This window comes from Ursus arctos, unplaced genomic scaffold (genome assembly GCF_023065955.2).
Source record: "Ursus arctos isolate Adak ecotype North America unplaced genomic scaffold, UrsArc2.0 scaffold_15, whole genome shotgun sequence".
Taxonomy (NCBI): Eukaryota; Metazoa; Chordata; class Mammalia; order Carnivora; family Ursidae; genus Ursus; species Ursus arctos.
This window is the reverse complement of record NW_026622819.1, coordinates 62,571,740-62,587,947: the sequence shown is the minus strand read 5'-3', so window position 1 is coordinate 62,587,947 and position 16,208 is coordinate 62,571,740. Positions and strand designations below refer to the sequence as shown.

Here is a 16,208-nt window from a genome sequence, read left to right as displayed (position 1 = left end):
TATATTTTCATTTGGCCTTTATATAGTGTATCATTTTTATATGTCTTTGTGATTAGCATTTTATGACAAATTGTAGGAATTCTTTATCTATTTTGGATATAAGTCCTTTGTCAGATTACATATATGTATGCATGTGTGTTGTGAATATGTGCTCCCATTTTGTGGCTTACCTTTTTATTTTCTTAAGAAGATTTAAATTTTGATGAGGTCCTTTTTTTTCTTTTACGCTTTTTTCTTTCTGAGTCTTGTCTAAGCCATCTTTGAGTACCCCAAGATTACAAAGATTTTCACTTATATTTTCTTCTAGAATTTTTATAGTTTTAGATTTTGTGTTTAGATGTGTGATCCATTTTAAGTTAGTTTTTATATATAGTGTGAGATAAGGGTTGAGGATAATTTTCTCATGGATATCCAGTTGTCGTAGCACTATTTGTTGAAAAGCCTGATTTTGTTGTTAAGTGTCTGCCTTCGGCTTGGGTCATGATCCTACGGTCCTGGGATAGAACCCCCATCGGACTCCCTGCTTGGCGGGAAGCCTGCTTCTCCCTCTCCCACTCCTCCTGCTTGTGTTCCCTCTCTTGCTGTGTTTCTTTCTGTCAGATAAATAAAATCTTAAAAAAAAAAAAGTAGCTTCATGCCCAGTGTGGAGCCCGGTGCAGAGCTTGAACTCAAGACTGTGAGATTGAGACCTGAGCTAAAATCAAGAATCAGACACTTAACCAACTGAACCACCCAGGTACCCCTGTATGTCTGTGTGTTATACATAAAGAGAGTAAGATTTTTTTGACCTCCAAGAACCAGTTTTTGTCCATTTGGAGATGATGTCACCCCTTTTGAGAATGCATGATCCAAGTTGTCAGATTTGTTGATAGATAATCGTCCACAGTATTCCCTTATTATTCTTTTCATGACTGTAGAATCTGTAGTATATATCTCTTGTGTTACTCATGATATTGTTAATTTGTGTTTTCTGTTCTTTTTTTCCTTGATCTAGTTACATTTTTAAAAATTTTGATTTTTTTGTAGAACCAATTTTTTTTTTAAAGATTTTATTTATTTATTTGACAGAGAGACAGCCAGTGAGAGAGGGAACACAGGCAGGAGGGTTGGAGAGGAAGAAGCAGGCTCCCAGTGGAGGAGCCTGATGCGGGGCTCAATCCCAGAACGGTGGAATCACGCCCTGAGCCAAAGGCACATGCTTAACAAGACTGAGGCACCCAGGCGCCTCAGTTTTTTGCTTCTTTAATTTTTTTTTCCCTTCCATCTGGCATCTTCTATTTTGTTGATTTCTCTTCTTTATATTTCTTTCTGTTTACTTTGGGTTAATTTCACTCTTTATTTTTTAGTTTCTTAAAGTGTGAAGCTTGTATCATTGATTTTAAACTTTTTTCTTTTTTCTTTTTTTTTACATTTCTTTATTTGAGAGAGAGGGAGAGAGAACAAGGGGAGGGGCGGAGGGAGAGGGAGAGAATCTCAAGCAGACTTCATGCTGAGTGCAAACCCCTTGTGGGGCTTGATCCCAGGCCCGAAAATCATGACCTGAGCTGAAATCAAGAGTCAGCCGCTCAACTGACTGAGCCACCCAGGCGCACCTCAACTTTGTTCTTTTCTAATATGATCATGAGGGGTGCCTGTGTGGCTCAGTCAGTCATTAAGCGTCTGCCTTCGGCTCACGTCATGGTCCTGGGGTCCTGGGATCTAGCCCCACGTCAGTCTCTCAGCAGGGAGCCTGCTTCTCCCTCTCCCCCTGCTTGTGTTCCTTCTCTCACTGCCTCTCTGTCAAATAAATAAACAAATAAAATCTTTAAAAAATAATATGATTGTGAAAACCTATACATTTTTCTATAAATATTGTGTTAGGTGCATCCCACAGATTTTTATATGTTTTCATTCTCATTAAGGTCATTTCATATTTAGTAAGGTGCACTTTTTATGTTTGGATTCAGTTTTAAGGATCCCTCATTCTTACCGATTTTATTTTACTTAAAAAAATGTTTAATGTTTACTCAATTTTATAAGTCAAAGAGATACAAAAAGATATAGTCAAAGAAGTGTCACTCTCTCCTTATCCCTTCTGCCTTGTTCCCAACCACCTGTAGGTAACCACTTGGATTAGTTTCTAATTTATCCTTCTTGTGTCACTTTGCAAACATAAACAGGTGTATTATATATTTTCTTATTTCTCCTTTATTACACAAAAAGTAGCATACTATATATAACTCTTTTGTATGTTTTTTTCTACTTAATATTATATCCTTGAAATCGTTCTATTCATGGTCCATAGATATTTTCCTTATTCTTTTTTTACATTTATATATATGCACATCAGAGTTTATTCAAGCAGTGTCCTATGTTAGTCATTAAGTAGATTCCAGTGTTCTGCAAATTTAAACAGTGCTGCAATGAAAAATGTAGTGCATTATTTACTTTTTTTTATTGTAAGTATATCGCTAGAGTGAATTGATAGAATTGGGATTTCTGGGTCACATATGTACTTTGTTAGATATCAAAATTCTCTCCATAAGCATTATACAAAATGGTGATATTCTAATTCTGTCATTTGTTTTACATTTATTAGCTGGAATAATTCTTTAAAGAGAAACTTCTCTTCATCTGTTTGGTTACCCTGTAATGTAGCTTGTATTGGAAGAGTAGCACACAAGCTTGATTCTTTTTTATTTAGCAGTTGATCCACCAAATACCATAGGATCTCACTCATATGTGGAATTTAAGAAAGAAAACAGATGAACATATGGGAAGGGGGAAAAGAAAAAAGGAGAGAGGAAACAAACCTAAGAGACTCTTAACGATAGAGAACAAACTGAGGATTGATTGAGGGAAGTGGGTAGGGGACGGGCTAGATGGGTGCTGGTTATGAGGAGGGCACTTGTTATGATGAGCACTGGGTGTTGTATGTAAGTGATGAATTGCTGAATTCTACTCCAGAAACGAATATTGCACTGTATGTTAACTACCTAAAATTTAAATTTAAGAAAAACACTTGAAAAAACAAAAACCAAAATAGCTGATCCACTAACATTCTTCAACGGTGACCAGTTAGTTGTGGTTTTTTTTGTTTGTTTGGTTTGAAATTTTTATTTTTAAGTAATCTCTACATGAAGTATGGGACTTGAACTCAAACTCAAACCCAGTGACCCAAGATCAAGAGTTACATGCTCCATGGGGCGCCTGGGTGGCGCAGTTGTTGGGCGTCTGCCTTCGGCTCAGGGCGTGATCCCGGCGTTCCGGGATCGAGCCCCACATTGGGCTCCTCTGCTGGGAGCCTGCTTCTTCCTCTCCCACTCCCCTGCTGTGTTCCCTCTCTTGCTGGCTGTCTCTCTGTCACAAAAATAAGTAAAATCTTTAAAAAAAAAAAAAAGAGCTACATGCTCCACTGACTGAGCCAGCCAGGCACTCCAGTTGTGGGTTTTTTTTTTTTTTTTAAGTGTCCTTATGAACTCATAAATTTAAACATATATTTTTTTAAGATTTTATTTATTTATTTGACAGAGATAGAGACAGCCAGCGAGAGAGGGAACACAAGCAGGGGGAGTGGGAGAGGAAGAAGCAGGCTCATAGCAGAGGAGCCTGATGTGGGGTTCGATCCCAGAACGCTGGGATCACGCCCTGAGCCAAAGGCAGAGGCTTAACCGCTGTGCCACCCAGGTGCCCCTAAACTAATATTTGATGTCTTAATTCATTGCAGTCATTATTCTTACTGATATTGCAGTTCAGTTTTTGGCCAGTGAGAACCTCTTAAAGTTTGCTACTAAGGTCTTTTGATATGACCCTAGTAGTGTAGTAGTGTCTGATACTTTGCTCATAACAGATATCTAGCTCATCTTCTACATTTCATGCTCCAGACTTGGAATCAGCCACTGTACTTTTGTATCAGCCATGGTACCTTTTTCCGAGGTACCCCAGTTGTCTTTAATGGGAAATGGTGTTTGGAGATTACATTCTGGTCACTAGGGATGTTCTTTTCTGCTGGGTAAATCAGAGGATTCTGAAGAGTAAAATTCTTCTGGTTAAGTGTTAAACACAAAGCAATGTGCTGTGTAGCAAAAAACCCTGGAATGGGAGCCAGTTCCTCTATTCATTTATCAAGTATTTATGGAGTCTCTGTCAGGTGCCAGACACTCTTTTATACATTGGAGATACAACAGTGAACAAAATAGGCAGAAACTCTGCCTTTATGGAGTTTACAGTCTAGTTAACCCATGATACTCATTGAAACAACTGTTACTTATCTTGGCCAACACCTTAACCTTTTGGTTCTTTCCTCATTTATAAGATTATAAAATTTTACTAAATAATCTGTAGTGTTTTCATTTGAAAAGTTTAATAATTTCTGTTTCTTGCTTCCATGCTTATTCAGTGTTTGTGGTGTTCCTTTCCTCTCTTTTTCTTATCCTCTTACAGAAATGACAGAAGAGGAACAGTTTGCTCTGGCTCTCAAAATGAGTGAGCAGGAAGCTAGGGAGATGAACAGCCAGGAGGAGGAAGAAGAGGAGCTCTTGAGGAAAGCCATTGCAGAAAGCCTGAATGTAAATATGCCATGTTGAAAAAGTTTGTGAGGATTGATTAGCAGTATATATATTTTTATTACTTCTGCAGTGTTACAGTTGTTTTAGGAATTAGCTGTAGTAGTTCATAGGGTTTTTAACTGACAAATATTTCCCATAATAATTTTTAAAGTGCTCGTCGAATTGTTGGTGAACCCAATTTGAAGTGTTTTGTTAATTTTATATGAAAGAGTTTTCTTCCACCCCACAGATTTTCGATACATGGTTTAAGAGAGCTAAGTAGTTGGCAGCTTCTGAAAAGAGTTACCAAGTCCCAAGAAACCAAAAGAGAACAAGATAAGGTGCTTACCTCCCCTGTTTTGGGGGAGAACAAAGGCAATGAGAAACTAGAGGTGGGTTATGGAAAAAAGAATGAGAAGTTAAACATTCTTCAAATAATGTTAAATTGTGATTTGAATATGTGTAGATGAAATTATTTTAAATGTGAAGGATATTTGCCAGTGGCAGGTCCTGAGCCATCCTTTATGTCATTCGTGTCTCTATTAGAAGAGAGCTTAGTATAGTGATCTGCTATAGCATTTTGCACATAGTAGGCATTTGGTACACATTGTGGAAGTCATTTGAATTGAGCATCTACGTTTTGGAAAGGAGAATCTCTTAGGGGACAGTGGCCTCTCTGTTTTGTCCTTCCTGTGACCCTTCATGTATAGCTATTTTAATAATAAACCTGGTCTGGTGTGGGATCACTTGTTTCAGAGTTGCCGGCCTTCTGATGCGTCTGCTACCAGATCTCGACCTCTGGCCACTGGACCATCTTCACAGTCCCACCAAGAGAAAACCACAGACTCTGGGACCACTGAAGGCATGTCTCCCTGTTCTGACTCCTTCCACTCATCAAGTATAACTATATCACAGGGATCTCATGCTGAGAGTAGATACACAGAAATGCCCCATATCCCTTTGGTGGTATTAAAGAGGTTAAATCTGAAAATAGTTGAGATCTCACTAATATCCAGCATACTTTTATCTCCAAGGAAAAGTCAACATTTGGTTAAACACAAAGAAGAGCCTTTTACCCACATTATGTAATTCTTGGTAAGTGATAACTTACCAAGCCCTCTTAATAAAGAACAGTTTGTCCTTAGCCCTACTTTTTCTCAAATACCTACAGGCATATGGCAGCTGGTACCTTCATCACTGTTTAAAGGCTCACATATCAGTCAGGGAAACGAGGCTGAGGAAAGAGAGGAGCCTTGGGACCACACTGAAAACACTGAAGAGGAGCCGGTCTTTGGCAGCTCAGGAAGCTGGGATCAGTCAAGCCAGCCAGTGTTTGAGAATGAGAACGTTAAATGTTTTGACAGATGTACTGGCCACTTGGCTGAGCACACACAGTGTGGGAAGCCACAGGAAAGTACTGGGAGGGGTTGTGTTTTTCACAAAGCTGCCCAGGGTAGGGGGGACACATCTAGGCATTGTCTGCCTACCCCAGCAGATGCCAAAGGTCTCCAGGATGTTGGGGGCACTGTACACTACTTCTGGGGTATTCCATTCTGCCCTGCTGGAGTAGACCCTAACCAATATACCAAGGTCATTCTCTGCCAGTTGGAGGTTTATCAAAAGAGCCTAAAAATGGCTCAGAGGCAGCTCTTTAAAAAAAAAGGGTTTGGGGAACCAGTGTTACCTAGACCTCCTTCTCTGATCCAGAATGAATGTGGCCAAGGAGATCAGGCTAGTGAAAAAAATGAAGGCATCTCAGAAGATATGGGAGATGAAGACAAAGAGGAGAGGCAGGAGTCTAGGGCATCTGTCTGGCACTCAAAACCCAAGGATTTCCAAGAAAGCCCAATTAAAAGCTTGAAAGAGAAACTTTTGTTGGAGGAAGAACCAACAACCAGTCATGGTCAGGTAAGGGTCAGTGATGCTGTGATTAAGGATGATTTATTCACAGTTTAAACAAGGATTATTATAGCTATTTGTTCTTTTTGTGGTTTTTTCTTTTTTTCTTCTGATTTTTAAAGTAACACGTGCTCACTGTGGAAAATTAGGAAAGTACAGAAGAGTGTCAAGAAGAAAAAAATTACCCATAACCTCAGCACCAAGAGGCAATCATCATTATTTCTATGCATTTTAAAATATTTTTTCTTTTAAATTTTTCAATAAAATGAAGACTCTTCTGTATAAGCTGTTTCTCTTTCCCATTTCATAGTTTATGTTAGATCTTTTCCTATTTATTAAGTATACTTGAAAACATTATTCTATCACATGGATATACCATAATTTATTTTTTGTGTTTTAAAATTTTTGTCATTTCTAAAAAGTTAAGTTTTTGAATAGATAGTAATATTCATATGGCCCATAAATCGGAAAGATGTCAATGAAAAGTATGTCTCCTATCCCCTTCCCAAACCCACCAGTCCCTTCCCTGAAGTCAACCTATATTACTGGTTTCTAGTGTATCCTTCTAGATATTTTATGTGGTACAAGCAAATGTGTATACATACTCTTTTCCTCACCTTTTTTTACACAAATGATCACATAATCTACACATTATTCTGCACCTTGCTTTTTCTCATTGAAATATTTCTGAGATCATTCCATAACATACATACCTAAAAAATTTCTTCCTTTTTTTGGATGTGTAATATATGGTGTACAGATGAGTTTATTTTTTTCAGTACCCCTATTGGTGGACTTTTAGGTTGTTTCTAATACTTTACTATTAAAAACACTACTGCACTGATTACTCTTGTATGGAGATGTTTCATCCACATGGGAGATATTTGCATAATTTCTTGCAGATGTAATTGGTAGATCAAAGGATATATGCATTTACAATTTCGTTAGCTGTTGCCAAATTGCTTTCCATAGAGGTTGTATAAATTTACACTCACAACAGTGTAAGAGTACCAGCTTCCCCCTTACCCGTTCCAAATCAGTACTATCAGGACTTTATGATCTTTGCCCATCTGAGGAATGAAAAATGCTATCTCAATACAGTCTTAATTTGCATTTCTCTTATTGTATGTGCAGTTGAAACCCATTTATATTTCCTTTTCTGTCTGTTTAGATCTTATGGACATTTTTCTTTTTCAACAATCTTTGTCTTAGTGGTTTGTGTGTATCCTTTATATATTAGGGGAAGTGGTCCTTTTTGTTATGAAGAGTAGATAGTTTTCCAGTGTATTTTTTTCCCCCACATGATGTTATATATCTGATTTTGCTTGTGGTGGTTTTCTATGATTTACCAAAAACAGTCCCCTGTTTGGGAACATTTAGGTTGTCTTTTCAGTTGTTTTCTGACATACCTAGCTTGTATTATATATCAAAGCTTATATTCTGTTTTTTTCTCTGATATTATAAAAGCAATCATATAATTACAAACTGTGTAAACTGTAAGTTTAAAGATTATTCTGTTTTATGACTGTACTCTTCTTTGTTGCTATTTCTGTTTTTGGGCTCTGAGTTTTGGTTTTGTTTTGCCGTTATTTTATTCTTTCTCTTATGATAGGGGTTCAAGAAATGGTAGCCACGAGAAATGTCATAGCATAGTGTAGAGAGCATGGATTTGGAGTTTGAATTTTGACTTTTGTGTATGTCTTTGAGCAAGCCATTTAACCTCTCTGAATCTCAGTTTTTACATCTGTAAAATGGGAATAGCAATTCATGTCTTACAGTAGTTTTAATGATTAAAGTGAATTATGTAAAATGTCTAATATGATGCTTAGGAGATTAAGGCACTCAATAAATGATAGTTCTCTCTAAGGGATCAGAAGGCCATTCATTGAGGGTACCTGTCCGAATCATTCTTCCTCAGCAGCCTTATTCATCCACATTCTGGAAAGATTGCTATATGGGAAGAAAAAGCATTTTTCTTTTTTTTTTTTTTTTTAAAGATTTTATTTATTTATTTGACAGAGACAGCCAGCGAGAGAGGGAACACAAGCAGGGGGAGTGGGAGAGGAAGAAGCAGGCTCCCAGCAGAGGAGCCTGATGTGGGGCTCGATCCCAGAACGCTGGGATCACGCCCTGAGCCGAAGGCAGACGCTTAACGACTGCGCCACCCAGGCGCCCCCGAAAAAGCATTTTTCTTAATTCTTTTAGTGTCTTGCCTCTTTTCCAAAGGAAAGTTAGATTGTGCTTATGATAACATGTTTGTTAGTTCTTGGTAACTCAGAGATACTTCCCCTTAAGAGAATAAATTAACTCTAAAGAATGAACATTTATTTATTGTATTTGTTGACCGATTTTTTGTAATTCAGTTTGTTAGCTTGAAAATCCCAGGGGCCAGAGTTGTAGAGCATAGACTTGTGTCAAGTTCTGAGGTTTGAAAGCAGTGCCTTTGGAATAGCCTGGAAGTATTCAGAACCTAATGGCTGGCCCTATAAAGACTGAAGTTCTCTAACTTCCCTGAACTGGCCACCAGATGCTACAGATAGCATTATTGATTGGTACTATTTGGCCACAACCAATCAAATCAAGCTGGTTTAATTAAAAAGAGGACTTTATCATAAGGAAACAGGGTGCCTCATAAATTCTAAAACAGGTTGGTAACCAAGCCTGGAAAGGTACAGGGTCTAGAATATCATCTGTAATTTTTCTGTATCTCATTGCTATATTGTATCTGCTTCATTTTTCTCCCCTGCATATTGGCTTCAATTGCTTCTCTTTCACAATGGTAGGTGGAAGACACTGATCCTACAGCTCCCAAACTGAAATACAGGTTAAAGGAGATTTCTTCTTTCTTAATACGAATTTCAGATTTCTAGGAAAGGACTTAATGGCCCTTTGGAGTTAATAGCCTTCACCAGCCCAATTGACTGTGGCTTAAAGTGGGGTCTGTGTCAAATTGTACAAATGGCCAAGTCCACTACTATAATATAGTGGGGGGGGTGACATACTAGTCTCAGTAAAAGGAGACCAGGGAGACAACCTAGTACGTATCCAGTATAGTCATTGTCATTAACATTAATTTTGGAAATTAGTTAGAAGTATTGAAAAATGCTGAAAAGTTTAAAAGAATAAAGTTGAAAGCATTCACAATCCTGTTTTCCAGTGATATATTCCTTCATCTTATCTTCTATACCTATTTTTATATGGTTTCTATCATATTTTTGTATTTTTAAGTTAACATTATGTAAACATTTTCTTTTGATGTTAAAATTATTTGTAGATTACACTTTTAATGACTACATAATATTCTGGCGTATGAATTTATTATAATATTTTAACCCTTTTCCTATTGTTGGATATTTTCATTGCGATAAATATCTTTTTAAATAAAATGTTGTTTTATTTAAAATTAGTATCCTTAGGGGAGCCTGGCTGGCTCAGTCGGTGGAATGTGCGACTCTTGATCTTGGGGTTGTGAGTTCAAGCCCCATGTTGGGTGTGGAGATTACTTAAAAATAAAATCTTTAAAAAATAAAATAATAAAATTAGTATTCTTAGAGATAGGGAGCAAGAAAAATTCTGTATTAAAGAGCTATGAACATAAAAAAAAGACTTCCTATTTATTGCCAAATTGCATTTCAGAAAGGTGCTCAGATGTGTACTCCTTCCTTTCAGCAATGTATGAGACTGCCTAGTTCACTGCAGTCTTGCCAACGTAGAATAGTATCTTTAAAAAACAAAGCAAAACAAATAAACTTACTAATTTTATAGGCAAATAATGAAAGTCTACATTGTAATTTCACCACTAATATTGGTCTTTTGCTTTCAGCAACTGTGGGTAGAAAGAATTTACGTGTTTATTAAATGTTTTCTATTGATTATGACTTTGCTGGAACTGCCCATTTGTGAGACTCCTTGGTTGATAGAGATAGCAAAAAGTTCCCAGAACTAGGGACTTATCACCTTGGGTCAAATAACTTTAAGTGTATATGAAGGTTATAAAAGCTTTAGAATCATGTAACTAATTTCTGGCATCACAGAAACAATAGAGAGGTTGTTAATGAAGATGGAGAGGTCATCTTGATGGCTGTATAGCAGGGAAGTGGAGGAGTAGCATATTGATGTGGTCACTATATTTTAAGGTCTGATCTTTAATTTTTCAGTCCAGATACTGGAATTTGTTTTTCAGAAATGGCAAGATTGTGTGGGGGGTGTAAAAAGTGACTTTGACTAGTCAAACTTCAAGCTGATATGTATACCAAATGACAGTTTGTTAATTTATTATGGAAGATATTTTTGGTGACCAGAATATTCAGGTCCACCATCTACTGTACCTCCTTCTAGGAAGAAGGTACCTAAAGGGCTGAAAATAGTAATCAGGAAATGGTAATAATTAAGGGATCATTCAGCTAGTCTATGGAAAGACCGATAAGCTACTAGTACCTGATAATAGAGGACATTTCTCTGGTGACCAGATGATGTGTTTGTTTATTTTTACTTCCCAGTCTACAGTGTTAAAGACGGTGCTTGCTTCTGAATCTTTGGATTTTTCTTTTTTAGATTCATTGCAGACTATCATTCCTTTTTCATTAACATATTATTTCTTAGGCAGAATGCAATGTCTTGATTAGGCCACAGCTTCCTTAGTTTAAGTTATATTCATATCATGCGTCCCCGTTCAACTTGATTAGATTTGGATATTCTAATAAAATTTTGTTTGCTTGTTTTGCTATGTTATTTCATATTCTGGAAGAACCTCAGTTTACCCCTATGTTCAGATTGCTGTCATTGAGGTGTAAATTTAGAAATTAAAAATGATGTATTGAGATGAAGACATTCTTGGGATTCTATGTTGAAATGGTTCTAAGAAGATTATTTGAGTAAATAACATAACATAGTGGTTAGAACATGGATTTTAGAGTCCGATTCTAGCTCCACTTTAGACCAACTCTGTAATTTCGGGTACATTATTTAACTCATCAAAGTTTCACTTTCCTCATTTCCAAAAAAAACGTATTATTTCTGCCTCAAAAGGTTCTTGTGAGGATTAAAGGAGATAATGCATTGTAAAGTGATTTGCATAAAGGCTTGGCACTTAATAGGTGTACAGTAATAAAAAAAAAAATAACGCTAAGAAAGGTAAAGATATGCTTTAGCCTAAGGTAGAGATGGAGGTATCTTGTAACTCACCATTGCCTTGATTGCTTCTGAAGCCCAAGTTTCATCAACTGTAGTTATTCTAAGATGGTAAAATCTATTAAATGGACACTAGGTGTCAGTATCTACTTTTTTTTGATATTTCAGTAATGAAACTTTTGTCACTCCTGAGTTCAAGGTGATGTATTTATTGCTGTGGTATTTTAGTCTTTTTGACAGTTTTGTTCAACCCTCATTTTTCATAATGACTGCATTTCTGATCATTGTACAGCTTTATCTTCCCTTTGAATGAACGCTCATCTCAGCTATTTCTGTTTTTTAGTATATTTTATCATTTGCCTGAGTGGTGTAGAGATGCCTAACTTGTTTAGGTTATTTATATGCTGTTAGGAGACCCTGAAAACTTCAGTTAGTAGCTTTATATCTATTAGAAGAAGCCTCGCAGCTCAAGTACTTCTTCAGAAATTTCCCTAAGGCAGCAGTAGCTGCTTTTTCTGTGCACTTACATTTAATGAGTTGACATTTGCACCAACTTTACTATTAATCATAGAAAATAATCTTTTTAAAAATCTAGTCCCTATTTGTTACATTTCTTAAAAGACATCCCTGTAGCCAGATACTAAAATCATAGTGGCAGACTTGTAGCAAAAGGAATGTTTATAGCCTTCCCTTTGGGATGTCTGTGTTATGGCTTGGTTGTGTTCAGAGAGACTTCTTTCACAGATTGCGGTGTTTTTCCCAGTCGAATATTTCCATTGAAAACTGGGCTTTTCTCTATATTTCCTCCTTCCACGAATAGAACTTTATAGTTGCTTTTCTTGAAATCATAATTCATTTGACTCACCAATTAATATTTATGTGTCTTGCATTTTACAAAGTACATCACATATATTACCTTTTTAAATTCTCACAATAACAGTCTGTGAGACAGTCATTAATAACTTTTAAGATGAGGAAACAGATTGAGATGTGACACCCTCGATTACAGAGTTAATGGGTGATCCACCTGTGATGTAAATCCCACTCGTCTGACTCCACAGGATATGCTCTTTTTTTACTGAAACTTACTGACTTCTGTAAAATGTTTTATTCTTATTGCTAATTGCTGAGTGATAATGCTGAGCAATTTTTTTTTTTTTTAAGAGGAGAAACAAGTTCATCTGTGCCTGTATATTTAGGATGTTGTATTTCTTTGCAGTCTTCCCAAGGGGTATTTGTCGAAGAAACTTCTGAAGAAGGAAACTCTGTACCTGCCTCACAAAGGTAAGATTATAAGTTGTTATAGGTCTGAACTCCCTGGTGGTGTCAGAGTAAGACAGATGAAGCACGTGAGTGAGACTGTACAGGGACCGCTTGCCAGGGATCTTTTAGCTCCTTTATATGCACAGACTAAGAGAAATCATGATCTTCTAGTTCTCAAATCTGTATCTCACAGAAGCCTGGAATATTAGAGTAGAAGAGATCTTTGAAGGTGGTGGTGTTTTTTTGTTTTGTTTTGTTTTTGGCATAGTCTAGCCATCTTGGCACATACCCCATTTATACCAAAGTGTTTACATCCTGCTACTCTCAACCTAGCTTCCTATGCCAATCTGAAGGCTCTACACTAGTTTCTTTTTCTTTACAGCCCTTCTAGTTCTCCTGTCCCCTTTTTTTATTCCCTTTGCTTATGCTAATTTTATCTGGATGTCCAAATTGTATACATCTTTTAAGTCTATTCTTAAGACTTATGTTTTTTATTATTCCTATTATTCAGGTCACAAAGATCATGGGTCACTCTCACTCCCTGTCTTATGCCACTTATAATCTGATTGTATCTTATTTTTCCCTTAAATTGTTATATTTGTATTACCTCCTCAATTATTCTTGCTGATTGATTGATGGGTGGTTGATTGATTACAAACTGCACTTTTCATTTGGATCGGGTTTATAATTTTCCCTTTTATCTGGTAGTTGACCTCTGGGGATTACTCAAGAGGTTAATTTTGTGTTGAGTGACCTACACCTCTCATAGGGAAGTTGAGGCCCAATTACCATTTGCTGTATTTTGCTGGTGCTTCTTAGGGTTTTGGTTAAGTTGATCGTACTAGGTACTTCTTTCTGAGTTGAAGAATATGGTTTTGGTTTGATTCTCCTGCTGTTAAGACGATTTTGGAAGTGGTTTTAACTGGAATAGGCCTTTTGCTTCTTCCAGGCCCCTCTGCTTTGTTGTGGTGAGCCTGTGCAGAACAGATGTAAGTTTTAATAAATGATTATATGCTTTGTCACCAGGAGAGAGTTGGAACTGTAGGCAATGTGGTTTGACTTCAAATTGATTAGCCCATTTTATAAATGTCAGCAAATTGTTTTGTGATGGGCCCTTTGAATAGAGCCCTAATGTTACATGCAGAGTAAACTGTGTCTGACTTGGGTTTACAACAAATGTTATGAGATGTTTTATTTAGAAAGAGAAATCACTTGTGGTTTCCTATCAGGATTTAGTTATTTGTCATGAATCGGTGATGGTTAGTCTCTCTTCTCTGTGGTTCTTGGTTGACGTGAGGTTTTATTTTTTAAGCATCCTCTTGCATACGTGATCAGACTAGTCATAAAGCTCTGTGAAGCATGGCGGGGGGAGCTCAGATGCTCAGATCTCTCAGCCATGTGGTCCTGTGTCAGGAAGAGATTGCATTCCATGAACAGGCAGGGTAAACTGGAAGGTTTAATGATGGGAGTGGTTCATAACTATGTTACTCTCAGAAGAGATATTTAACTTGTGTGGGCAGGTTTTGCTGTAGGGCAGTTTGTGCACCTACTTTTTGTTGCTTGGAAAGCCACATCTTGAGATAAAGAGGAAATTTAACTGCAAGGTAAGGGAAAATTGAGTGTTGTTGTCAAGAGAATCTCCATATTTTCTATTATGAGTTTACAAATCTCTAACCTTCAGAAGGCTGAGATTGAGGCTATAAAACACCATTGACGTTCCTTTTTTTTTTTCTCTCTAAAGATGTATTTATTTATTTGAGAGAGAGAGAGAGCACGTGTGAGTGTGTGCACAGGGAGAGGGGCAGAGGGAGAGAATCTTTAAGCAGAGACTCCCCGCTGAGCAGGAAGCCCAGCGCAGGGCTCAGTCCCACAACCCATGAGATCATGACCTGAGCCGAAACCAAGAGTCAGACACCTAACCTACTTAGCCAAGTAGGTGCCCCCTGTTGACATTCTTATATGGGAGTGGAGTTTTTGTCTTCTAGAGTATTCACAGATAGTCCTTACCCTTCAACTTTCCTTTGTAAAGACTCAAAAAGGGGGTTCTTTTGGTTCAGTGATTTCACTGGAACCAGAGTTGTAAGCATATTTATTTTCCCCATTTCTGGCCTGGAGTTTTCACTACCAATTCCTTGCTTCCCTGTTGTGCTTTTGTGGTATTGGACGGCAGGTATCGGATTACCTGTGGCTTTGTAAATGACTCACCATTGCTTTTGGCCCTGTGTTCTGATTTATTATACTGGGATTCACTTGGGGTTTGGTTCTTTTTCAGCATTGCTGCTTTGACCAGTAAGAGAAGTTCAGTCCTTATGCCAGAGAGTTCTGCAGAGGAAATCACTGTGTGTCCTGGTAAGCACCCCACTGATCTTACTGAATTTCTGATCCCTAGCTATCTACCTTTTTGTGCTTATTAATTTTTCTGGGTTTTCCAACCCACTTTCAGGAGGTTTATGTGTGATTGATGTATGTATGTTTATGTCCTCTACATATATACATGTATACACACATATACATACACACACACACTTTTTTAATGGACATTAGCTCTGCTTCTCCATCTTTTCTCAGAGATATTTTAGTTTTGAAGTTAATATGCTCTTTTGTCTCCTTGTTTGCTTACCAGCCTCATCAGAGATGGCAGCACAGCATCAGGAATAGCACTTACCTGTACATTCAGAGGCAAGAGTACTCTGTATTTTGGTCTGTGGGTTCTCCAGATTGGGCTGTCCTCAAATCTGCCTGTCATGAAGCAGAGTTTTCTCAGAGCCTTCTACTAGTTTTACATTGCCATTCACTCCTTATAGCAGAGGGAGTCTAGAAATTGAATTTTGTGCACAGTTCTGGCATTGACTTATTTTTAATCTCAGATAAGACCCTTAACCTGGTTAAGTACTGTGCTTTTTGTTAATTGTAGAGATGAAAAGACATGTGTACCTTACTTCAGGTGCACGAGATGCTCATTCAGAGTTGCACATGAATACATTTTGACATGCAAAATAATTTTGTTATTTTAATTACAACAAACTTTTATTTATTAAAAATTTTTTTGCTAATGGGATTTTATTTATTTATTTTAAGATTTATTTATTTTGGGGGGGGAAGGGCGAGGGAAGGAATCTCATGCAGACTCTGCTGAGTAAGGAGCCCGATGAGGGGCTTGATGTGGGGCTTGACTCTTGGGGCTCAGTGCAACAACCCTGAGATCATGACCTGAGCCGAAACCAAGAGTTGGATGTTTAACCTACTGAGCCACCTAGATGTCCCGATTTATTTATTTATTTATATATATATCACATATATATGATTTATTTATTTATATATATCACATATGTATGTATGATTTTATTTATTTGTCAGAGAGAGAGAATAAGCTGGGGGAGTGGCAGGCAG

General features: G+C 37.3%; 1 protein-coding gene across 4 annotated transcripts in view; it reads left to right on the top strand.

The window, feature by feature from the left end:
* The window catches only part of UIMC1 (ubiquitin interaction motif containing 1), a 132,303-nt gene that overhangs the window by 64,870 nt on the left and 51,225 nt on the right, over positions 1 to 16,208 (top strand). For 2 of the 4 annotated variants that reach the window (XM_026511038.4, XM_026511039.4), the window contains exons 4-8: positions 4,423 to 4,547; positions 5,283 to 5,388; positions 5,698 to 6,434; positions 12,775 to 12,839; positions 15,091 to 15,167. In XM_026511038.4, coding sequence (XP_026366823.1) covers positions 4,423 to 4,547; positions 5,283 to 5,388; positions 5,698 to 6,434; positions 12,775 to 12,839; positions 15,091 to 15,167 — 1,110 coding nt within the window. The remainder of the gene's footprint in view (positions 1 to 4,422; positions 4,548 to 5,282; positions 5,389 to 5,697; positions 6,435 to 12,774; positions 12,840 to 15,090; positions 15,168 to 16,208) is intronic. The other 2 variants (XM_026511040.4, XM_048224303.2) reach the window with 1 other exon arrangement.